Source organism: Wyeomyia smithii, chromosome 1, assembly GCF_029784165.1.
Source record: "Wyeomyia smithii strain HCP4-BCI-WySm-NY-G18 chromosome 1, ASM2978416v1, whole genome shotgun sequence".
Taxonomy (NCBI): Eukaryota; Metazoa; Arthropoda; class Insecta; order Diptera; family Culicidae; genus Wyeomyia; species Wyeomyia smithii.
The window spans coordinates 142,121,374-142,133,519 of record NC_073694.1 but is presented as its reverse complement, the minus strand read 5'-3'; the positions used below and the strand labels follow the sequence as shown (position 1 = coordinate 142,133,519).

At 37.8% G+C, this 12,146-nt stretch overlaps 1 protein-coding gene across 4 annotated transcripts in view; it reads left to right on the top strand.

The window, feature by feature from the left end:
- Positions 1 to 12,146, top strand: part of LOC129717515 (neuropeptide F receptor) — a 60,107-nt gene that overhangs the window by 21,702 nt on the left and 26,259 nt on the right. For all 4 annotated transcript variants that reach the window (XR_008726685.1, XR_008726687.1, XR_008726686.1 and 1 more), the window contains exon 2: positions 6,993 to 7,448. Coding sequence is in view for 1 of the 4 variants with exons in the window: in XM_055667479.1 (XP_055523454.1) it covers positions 7,193 to 7,448 (256 nt within the window). In the remaining 3 variants the exon portion in view is untranslated. The remainder of the gene's footprint in view (positions 1 to 6,992; positions 7,449 to 12,146) is intronic.

Genomic DNA, 12,146 nt, shown 5'->3' with positions numbered 1-12,146 from the left:
CACAACTGGATCATGCCGCTAAGAAAGCGACCTCAGCGATCTGGGCCTGCAGAACTCTGTTCGGTAAGACCTGGGGACTGAAACCAGACTTGGCACTCTGGTCTTACAAGACCATTGCCCGACCAAGAATCACCTATGCTGCCCTAGTGTGGTGGCCTAAGGTGAACGAAGTGACTGCGCAAGCCAAACTCAAAAAAGTTCAAAGACTTGCATGTCTTTCGGTTACCAGCGCTATGCGAACAACTCCAACTGCAGCCATGGAAGCTATGCTTTGCCTACTACCTCTACATCTTCATGTGAAAAAGGAAGCAGAGCTTGGCGCTCTAAGGTTGCAAAGGAGGAAAACCATACTTGAAGGGGACCAAATCGGCCACCTTCGCATACTTAGGGAGTTCAAACTAACTCCGCTATTAACCACAGTCTCCGACTGGATGGACGTTAGGACCAACATGGATATTCCATATAGAGTGATTGAAACAAACCGCTCTATGTGGAACAATGGAGGGCCTAAACTTCCACCTGGCATCGTCAGTTTTTATACGGACGGCTCGAAAATGGGATCCCTAACGGGATCTGGTATATACGGACCCGGTATCAGGGAAACGTTTTCCCTGGGAAAATGGCCCACCGTTTTTCAAGCAGAGGTATATGCCATATATATCTGCGCAAAAATATGTCTGCAACGCAACTACAGACATGCGAAAATCGGTATATTCTCGGACAGTCAAGCAGCACTACTAGCACTCAAGTCCGTCAAATGCGCTTCCAAACTTGTTGGGAATGCATTGAAACTCTACGGGAACTTACCCGACAGAATTCAGTTTTTTTGTTTTGGGTGCCCGGACACTGCGGAGTCGAGGGTAATGAACACGCTGACTACCTAGCAAGACAGAGATCAGCTCAGCGGTTTATTGGCCCCGAGCCGTTTCTGGGTACGTCCATTTCCGCTATCGAAAGCGAACTACTAACTTGGGAAAGGCTAGAAATAGTATCTCAATGGCAACAGGCACAGGGTTGTAGACAAGCTAAACAGAGTATCTATCCGAACCCTGGAACCGCCAGAAAGCTACTTAGTCTAAATCGTAGTGACCTACGGATGATCACGATTCACGGAACTCCTCACCGGACACTGTCCCGCTTTTTAGCATTTAAAGAAAATCGGCGTAGTGTTGAACGACACCTGCCGATTCTGCAAATCTGAACCAGAGAGTTCAGAGCATTTGCTTTGCTCTTGCGAAGCTCTTGCTTCCTCTAGGTACAACTTCTTAGGAAGTTACCTTTTAACTCCATACCAAGCATGGAGCTCCAATCCCAAGCAGGTCATTAGTTTCATCAACTATGTTGTACCTAATTGGGGTACAGGTTTACAACAAAACAGTTCTACTCCATCAATGAGTACGAACAATCCGTAACCTGTGCACAGCAATCGGGCACCGCCACAAAAGACAATCAGCAAGAATGTCGCAGTGGCACTTCAGTACCCAGTGCCTTTCAGGCATACAGAGATACATTTTCTTTCCAACACTGCTTAAATATTGAAAATCGGTTGAGAAATGACTGAGTTAAAAAAATGTATGCCCTGAGGTCCAAAAAACCGTATTTTGACCATAACTTCAGATTTTGGGGGTGTGTGGAAAATTTCTAGTATGAGCGCATGTTACACTCAACAAGATCTACAACCTACACTAGGTCATTTCAGAAGTTCTTGTGTTTTTTCACCATTTGTAGCACTGCGAAATAATTGTGGGATACAAGCCACAAATTCTGATTTTCTTAAAAAATATATAACTCAGCCAAATATTCACCGATTTTCACAAAACCACTTTTGTTTGTTTCGTCATTGAATATAGTTTCAAAAGTTAAGTGTATTTGTAGTATCTTTCTTACAAAAACAGGTGGCAAATATCAAATAAAATTGAAAAATTGCGTGAAAAAATCTAAAAAAACCTAAATTAATCCACCTAGCGGTCAGACCCAGCCTTTCTCACTCAAACTTATATCAAATTGTTATGAAGTTTGTTATTTGTAAGCTTGAGAGATGACTCGTTCGTATGACACTATTTATGTTCGAATAAGTCGTGTAATCTTTGAGATAATAGAATTTCGTTGTTTTATTAACAATTTATTACATAACGGTTGCTTAGTTCGATTATAATCAAATGAAATGGGAACGTATAGGGCAGCCAAACTTTGAAACCACGTGTCCAATCATAATTCATCAGTTAACCCTTAACTAGCCCGTTCATCTGATAATACTATTGATCAAATCGGTTGTGTACTTTCTGAGATAATGAAGTTTCGTGATTTTCACAATTCGGTACATTACAGACGGAGTTACAGTTCGATTACAGTAAAATTCAATAGGGTGTCATGAGTCAGCTAGACCTTTCATTTGACACTAATCTCGTGAAAATCGGTTCAGCCATCTCTGAGAAAAGTGAGTGAGTTTATGTATTCTTCGGAATATGTTTCTTTTCATAGCTAGATTTCACATTTCTAAACATAACAGGCAAAGTAATAGTCCGATTGCAAAAATACCAATAGGGTCTTATGAGGTAACTAGACCTATCATATAACACTGATTTTGTGGAAATGGGTCCAGCCATCTCTGAGAAACATGAGTGAAATTAAACAGTCTTTAGAAGACGTTTCTTTTCATAACTTTTGAACCACATATTCAATATATATAAAATTCAAAAGTTAAGGGTTTTTAAGATAGCTCGTTCATTTGATACCAATTTTATTGAAATCGGTTGTGTGGTCTCTGAGATATTGATGTTTCGTGACTTTTACATTTTTAAACATAACCTCTAAAATAAAAATCCAATTACAATGAAATTGAATAGGGTCTTATGGGGCAACTAGAACTTTCATTTGCATATAATTTCATTAAAATCGATCCAGCCATCACTGGGAAAAGTGAGTGAAAATAAAAATCTGCACATACATACACAACCACACACACACACACGCACATACACACACATACACACACACATACATACATACACACATACATACATACACACATACATACATACACACACACATACATACAGAAAATGCTCAGCTCGTCGAACTGAGTCGAGTGATATATGCCATTCGGCCCTTTGGAGCACTTTCATATCTTCGGTTTTGCAAGTGATTGCTATACCTTTCTAGGAGAAAGGCAAAAAGTTAAAAAAATTAATAATTAGGAGAAAAATATTCGTGCTGAAGAAATAGCGAAATAATAAAAAAATGACTTTGAATTTCGTACACTTCAATCACGAGCAATACCGGGAACGTACGAATAGCACAATACCAAATTTAAAATTTGTTGAGGCTATATGTTTTGATCAAACAGTTTTAAATAGTCTTTGAATTTCGTTTCTTTTCAAAACTTTTGAACCACATATCAAATCGCTATGGAATTTCTTACTTGTGAGTTTGAGAGACAACCCGTTCAAATGACACTAGATATGTTAAAATAAGTTGTGTGATCTTTGAGATAATAGACTTTCGTTGTTTTTATAATTTTATACATAACGGTTGGAATAAAAATACGATTATAGTCAAATAAAATGGGAACCTATAGGAAAGCCAAACTTTTCATTTGACACTAAGATTGTTGAATTTAGTCCAGCCATTTTTGGGAAAACGAGTGAATTTGAAAAGTCACCGGAACATGTTTCTTTTCACAATTTTTGAACCACGTGTTTATTCACTATAAGATTCATCAATTAACCTTTAACTAGCCCGTTCATTTGATACCAATATTGTTCAAATCGGTTGTGTACTTTCTGAGATAACGAAGTTTCGTGATTTTCATATTTCGATACATTACAGACAAAGTAACAGACTGATTACATTGAAATTCAATTGGGTGTTATGAGGCAGCTAGACCTTTCACTTGACACTGATTTTGAGGAAATCGGTTCAGCCATCTCTGAGAAAAGTGAGTGAGTTTAAGTAGTCTTCGGAATATCTTTCTTTTCATAGCTGGATTTCACATTTTAAACATAACAGGTAAAGTAATAGTCCAATTGCAAAATAAATCAATAGGGTCTTATGGGGTAATTAGACCTTTCAAATGACACTGATTTTGTGGAAATCGGTTCAGCCATCTCTGAGAAACATGAGTGAGATTAAACACTTTCCAGAACACGTTTCTTTGAATAACTTCTGAACCACACGTTCAATCTTCATGAAACTCAAAAGTTAAGGGTTTTTTAAGTAGCTTGTTCATTTAAAACCAATTTGTTAAAATCGGTTGAGTAGTTTCTGAGATAATGATGTTTCGTGATTTTCACATTTTTAAACATAACCTCTAAACTAAAAATCCGATTGCAATGAAATTCAATAGGGTCTTATGGGGCAACTAGACCTCTCATTTGCAAATAATTTCATGAAGATCGGTCCAGCCATCTCTGAGAAAATCGAGTGAGATTGGGAGAGCGTTACACACACACATACATACACACACACATACGCACACACACACATACAGGAAATGCTCAGCTCGTCGGACTAAGTCGATTTATATACGAGATTCGACCCTTTGGAGCACTTTTATACCTTTGGTTTTTCCAGTGATTGCTTTACCTTTCTAGGAGAAAGGCAAAACTATATTTAAACTCAAATAACTAAACATGTTTTAGTGATATTAGTACAAACCAGTAAATCTTTCAAAAGCTCTATTCATTTTCTTTCCAAACTGCCTAAATATTGAAATTCGGTTGAGAAATGACTGAGTTATAAAACATTGTATGCACTGAGGTCCAAAAAACCGTATTTTGACCATAACTTCATATTTTGGGCGTGTTTGGAAAATTTCTAGTATGAGCGAATGTTACACTCAACAAGACCTACAACCTATACTAGGTGACTTCAGAAGTTCTTGCATTTTTCTTCATTTGTAGCACAGTGTTATAGGAGAAATGAAAGTCATATAAATAAATTTTTTAATTACCATATTTATTTGACGCGGAAGAACGCTGTTTTTTCCAACGGTGTCTTTTTTTCCAGTTAGATTTTTTTCAGCGATAGTGGATACAGGTGATAGCGGGTTTACTCTGGGTGGCTTTAGCGGTGATGCTACTTATACTCCTTGCTTCGTTGTTTGTGTCTTTGCTATTGATTCTGCTTTTGATTTCACCGTAGGAGACTTGGCTTTTTTTGTTCCGACCATTTGACTGGAGACGGATAGAATGGTCTTCGGTTATGTTTCAGTTGGTGGCAGTGTTGTCACATTTTCATCTGTACTGGGAGCTGCAAAAATCTTTTTCATCTGTACTATTTCCGGGAAAAATCTGTACCAAAATCTGTACCTCTGGCTCAAAGTTTTTATTTTCTATATTTATACAGCTTCAACGTGAATTGTTTAGAGAAAACTGGGACTGCGTTGACTCAGTTGACATTAATTCCAAATTACTAGCTCGATTTTCAATTAAACTTTTGCTCACTTAAGAATGGGGCTCGGTAATGCATATTACCGAGCCATTGCGGTTCAATCTCCTGGAAATTCAGCCAAAAAACAATGAAACCCATAATTCAGAAACACTACCGATATTTCGGATATTTTGTACCAACATCTTATTTTGGTTAAATCGAGATTTACGAAAAAATGTAACAACTGCCGTTTTTTAACCGGGTGATGCCATTCTCGGCAACAAATTACCGAGAGTTGGCAGTAAATTCTAAGTGCGTGGATTGCAAGATCCCATCCATTGTATCGTTACAGAGTCGGCCAAATCTAATCCTTTCTAACCATCTAAAAAATCTGTACTTATCTGTACTTTTTCTCGAAATCTGCAATCTGTACGGTGCAGAATCTCTACCGAAAAACCCGAGAAAATCTGTACATTTCCAGATGAATCTGTACAGTTGGCAACAATGGTTGGTGGTGGTGAATTACAATTATACTTCCTATAGTGCGCAATAATCCGAAATGCACCGCTGTAGTACAAAAAACGTAGCACATTGCACAGACTAAAATCTAGTTTCATACGGTTTCCACCTCCTGAATTGGAGACTGTATAGGGCATACCCGAAATTCTACGCAGACGGTATCCTCTCGCATTTTTTAAATGGTGTAATTAGTTACCACCATTCACACTCGGAGAAAAAAAACGCTTCGAAATATTAGAGAATAAAACCATAACGTGCGGTGTTCTCAATCAAACGAAGGGAAACGAAATGTTTCGGGGTAAGTAGCATTTGCATCTGTTCCGGCTGAAAGACTGCCTATTATAAACCCATTTGGTAGTAGGCAAAACAGTATTGAAGCCAAAAATGGCCGACTTCGAGCCACCATTTCGAATTTTCAAAAGCACAAGACTCGGTAACAGGTAATGCATCTGTGAAAACGCTTGTGGCTTCAATACCGTTTCACCTAAAGTTTGTTCATAAAATTTAAATCATTCTACAGCTTGTTTATATCTAATTTTTGTCGTGCTAGTTTAGCGATGTTGTTAGGTAAGCGTTTAACGATCGATGATTTATCGAAAAAGTTATGAAAGCAGATTATTGTCAAAGTGGAAAGCAGAATCCAATGAAACGAATGAGCACGGCTCGAATAAGATATTGAGATGAACATGTTTTCCGAGCACGGACTCGATACATTTGGGAGGCTGTATCGAGAAATATACGGTTCACTGTATCCGTATCCATGTGGGTTATACTTCCAAGAATATGCTCAACGACTCTTCAATACATCAGGCGCCTCCAAATCGGACACGAGCTACGGAAAGCATCGCTAGAAATTTTCAATACATCATAATTTTATATCAATAATGGTAGATTTATATTGCTAATCATTTCTAAATTCTAATAGGAATTTCGATTTCATAGCAGTTGGTATAAGCTAGATCAATATATTCAAAGCATGATTTGCTAATGTTTTTTTACGGAAGCTTCGGGCTACTTTTTTATTACCATGTACAATAATGATCGGCTTGTTATTGTGGCAAATAAACCTCTAATTAGGTTCACTCTATTCATTCTACTTTCAGGAAAAGGATGATATCATCACCGTGCGACGTCAATCATGCTGTGTCCATTTACTTCGGTGTGCAAACCGGAAGAATCTACAAACCCTAAAAAAGTGATAGATAAAACCATCACGTATATCAATAGCGAAATTATGTTGACAGACTACCATTAGAGAAAGATAGCAATACGATATAGTGTACCATTCCATTCCACGGCAAAAATGGAAATCGTGTTATCCCGAGTGAATCTTAGCTTGGATAATGTGACGCTTGCCACCACATTTCGACAAGGTTTAATCGAGCAGTTTACCCATAACCGTAAAGTAGACGAACCAGCATTTCATATACTGATTGTAATGTACAGCATACTAATCGTGTTTGGTGCCACCGGCAACAGCCTGGTAGTAATGGCCGTGGTTCGAAAACCCCAAATGCGGACAGCACGCAACATGTTTATCGTCAATCTGGCAATTTCTGGTAGGTTGTACATATTTTTGAACGCTTTATGAAAGTAGTGGGAGAGGGTAGGGATTTTATAACGAACCTAAACCAGCATTGTGTGTCGTACTATAATTCGTATGAAATCGAAAACATTAATCTAGATAAAACCCAAAACAATGGATGATTTGCACATATTTTCGAAGCATTGTGATGAATTTGTTTCCTCACCTCACCTGCCTATACACAAAAAAATCGATTTGCTTTTTTACGTAATAGATTACTCCAATTTACATTTCATTTTACAACAGATGGGAAAAGCCTTGTTGCTTCATTTCGCATTTGGGACTTGACCGTCAGACGTATTCAACGCTAAAGTGTGTTATTCAAGCGAACAAAAACCAAAAAGTATCATTTCTATCGTTTACTTTCGCATTAAGTGAATCGTGGACGTTAGGTCCGAATTAGTTTGAAAAAATGGCGGACATGAAACTTAGAACAAACTCGCTCAGGTTCGATTCGAGAGAGGTGATCCGGAAAAAATGTCGCTCAAAAGCGAGAATTTACTATTGATGTACAAGGCCCGCTTTGTTCTTCTCTTCAACCTCAATCCGGAGGTTCGAGAATAGGAGATCCAGAAGTTTATGCCGAAATATGGCAAGCTAATTCGTATAGTTTGGAAGATATCGGTGAGGAAACCGGCTTGCCAGAGTGGCAGTGCAGAGCACATGGAAGCGGAATGTCACCAACGTAGGTCAATGAACGAGTGTCTTGCAGCTAGGACGTCTAGTTACAGTGCTGCCTGCCTTTAGCGAAACGGGAAACTGAACAAAGAAGCGACAAGACGGAACGCAACCCGGAATTAGACAAAATGAAAGACGTCATTGCACGAAATTCATATCAGCAGGAAGCACATCAGTAACAACGCATACACCAGAAAGCATCAGCCGTTAACAACCGCTCTGCTCTTTTGGCGAGCGTGGTCACCAATACGCACAAAGAAAGAAAGAGAGTAGATATCGGAATAAAAAAACGAAGTGAAAATGAACAACACTCTCGCGGCGACACACAATCAGCCAGGCGCCTCCATATCTTCCATCGTTATGATGGAGAGGAGAAGTATGTACAAGCAACGGGAAGAAACACGACAACAAGCAAACATCGAAGAACAAGCCATCGAGCGTACCCATCACTGCCGACCAGGGATGCCACATATACAGATTTTCCTGTATTTTACAGATTTTAAAACTGGAAAAGCAATACAGAATCTGTATTACAGAATTACAGAATATTGCCAAAAATACAGATTTTACAAATTTTTTGTTATGAGCATGAGTATGATTGACCGCCCGCGGTTGCTACTCCGTTATTGCCAGATCAGCTGTAATTACACAGAGAACCAACAGATGATGCTTGGGACCAACATGCATCCTCAATGTGTAAAATCTGGTGACCTTAATCTTTATATTAGGCAATACTAGCGCCGGCCGCATCCTATAAAATGCAGGTCAAAGAAGGAATTTGTATAGGAAAATGTTGACGTGATACTCGCTTATTGGAAGCCGAGAACACCTCTGCACTTCCACGAGAAATCACTGGGATGTTGGAGAAAGGACAAGGTACACAGCAGGGTTCGTTTTGGTAAACGATGCGCTGGTTTCGAGTGTCGGGTTCTTTAGAACCAGTATCGCGCGAACAAGTTCATTATATCCGCCATGATATTCATAATGCGATTCGAACTTATTCAGTTTAACAATGTAACACCGCAACAATAAACCGTACGAAAGGATACTGGACCTTTGATCAAATTGGGACAACTTGAAATGATATGATATCTCCTCGTAAGGTGATCCTCTTTACACCGAAATCTATTGCGCGTTGTTGATCTATCTGCGGATAATTCGACCTCATGAAGGTATCGACGCGGAGTCACTAGGGGTTCGGTCAACCGGACATTTTCTACCTAATTGATCGACCAACGACGTTTCTCGTACACACTTTGTCTGCTCTAAAAAAAAACAATACGATCCCGCGAAAAACACACCTGAAAAACAGAATATAACAATGTTGCGCGCTTATTACGAAAACTAACCATGAGTATATTTCTTGCCAAACATCGCGATCCTCTGCGTACGACGCACGCGATAGATTTTACGGATTTTTTTGTTATACCAACGATCTGAAATCAATTTTAAAGGTAGAATTCGATTCGATTTTCAAAGATTTGTAAAAAAAAAACATCAGGATTATGTAGGTATCGATACAGAAGAAATGGAATGTGACTTGAACGAAGCCCGAAAACGAACGTTTCGAAATATTCGTCAGGATTTCTATTCAAAACTCGTAAAACAAATTGCAAAGAGGTGCGATTTCACCGATCCTGTTATAAAAATGGCAGCTTTAAGTAATCTTAAATCGTTCGTGAAATTGGAAAATTTAAATGATGCGATAATTCCCCAAATTCGTAACAATAACTGACTGACAAGGGCTGTCTAACGAATTTCGCACGCTTGAAAAAAAAAACTTTTTGTCCGGAAGATTCATTGAAACAAATGACATAACTTGGTCTGAGCTGTTGAACACCATTAGGCGGGATGGTAATTTCAAGTTTCTATTACAGATCATTTGTAAGAATTTTTTATATAAATCTACACTCTTCGGCTTGTTTAGAACGCATACTTTTAATATATAATTGAAACCAGAAATTGCATGGCCCCTAAGCTAATGATCTCAATTTTAAAAGCTGAAAGCTACATTGCAGAACAAGAAGGAGATTCTAATATTAAATTAACGAAAACTTTAAAAAATAAATTTAACAAAAACCTGTATGAACATCATGTAGAGAAGGATGAATTTGTTTAAATATGTTCTGCAAGTAAATTTTTTCCATCCAAGATTCTGAGTTTGCTCAATACAGATTTCTAATACAGATTTTTTGGCCCGAGATACAGATATACAGGTATTTTAAAAGAAAAATACAGATATAAATGTGGCAACCCTGCTGCTGACGCTGACGGTTACACGACGATGAAAACACGGAAACCAGCAACGAAGGAAAAAGATGTCAAGTCTTGGAACATTCAACGACGGAGTCAGACCATTACGAGAAAAGTGGAACTGCTAAAGCAAAAGTAAGTGATGCCTCTCATTATTCGGAGAGCAAGATATGGTGATGTTGAGATGGATAATGAGAATGTAGTTTTGTAGATTCACATTGCTGAAAGAAATGAGTTTTGTTATCAAGGTAAGAAGTGTAAATTTGAACAGTGCCACAACGATTGTTAGTAATGTCGTTTTCGTTTTCGCGGTGTAGCTACACTCGGACTACACTTTTGACACCTTAAATGTTTTATTTCTATTACCGACCTACACTTTTTCTGTCTCTGACTACACTTTTTATGTTCCGGACTACACCCGAAAAAAGCAGTGTACTGTAAGAAGTTACCAACACATTCACACGTATGTGTCAAAACTGGTTTGTTTTGGTTCTCGTTCCACGTGGTAAAGTGTCAGGTAATTTTTTTTTTCAGCACAATTGCGAGATGGGCGTATGAAATGGAAACGAGACAAAATGACGATGGCGATAATCCGAGTATAGATGACAGTTCTAACAGGTATGCTATTCACGTCGATGCATTAGTATTAGTGATCTTTATGAACTTTTTCCTATTTTGTATGAAATTTGAGATGATTTTGCATTTTAAACTAAACTTATAAAACATACTTTCCTGAAAAGTTATAGAAATGATGTTGAAACATGTTTTACTTGTGGGGAATACATAAACATGCTGCGGTTTAGGTAAAATGTGCTGTTTTTCATCAATTTGCCGGTAACCTTTTTGAACTTTTCGTTATTTTCTTGTACTCTAATAGCGCTTCTAAATAGAGTCGCTTTTGTTTCATACAGTAACAAAAGTCATGAGCTATGACAATGACTAAGATTATGCTCCAACTATTAGAAATTTAGCATTTTTATAGATTTTGTTTCTACATATTGTCGCAATTTTTCACACTAAATCTAAATTAATAACAATTTCTAGTGTGTTTCAACTGGAGAATCACTCTCCAACCGAAAAAAGTCAGATATAAAACAACATAAAACGAGAAATTTCCAAAAATATTCTGAATTCCATACAAACCGCGAAATTTTTCATAACGAGATTTGTTTGTGTGCGAGGATAGACAAAAATGTAGCATACCTTGTAGAACTGTCATCATACTTGGGGCGATAATGACCAAAACAAAACAAACTGACAGCTATCCCTATTATTACGCATACCAATGCAACTACACTGAAAATGTTTTATGTCAAGCTGCAAAGTGTAGTCCGGAAAAGTGTAGCTACACCGCGAAAACGAATTCGACATAAGTATCTTTTGCAGGACTGCGTATTTTTTTATAGGGGGGGGGGGGGAGTTTGTTATGATTTATTTATGTACTAAAATATCTATTCAGAACTAGTATTGTGTGTTCTGCCACAAATGGTGACATTTCAACACTATTATATATTTGTACGCTTTTTAGTTATATTGAATGTTATTAGCTTTCGCAATTAAGTTAATGTAATTGTAGGAAAATTATCAAACCTACTTGTCAAGAAAAAAAAGATAAAACGAAACTTAAAATAAACTTAAAACTATCTTACTGACTATAAAGTGAGCTAATCGTTGCAATTGAGGATTGCAACGATTTTTGTCGGAATTTGTTGATAATTTGGCTTGACATATTTTCTAATGT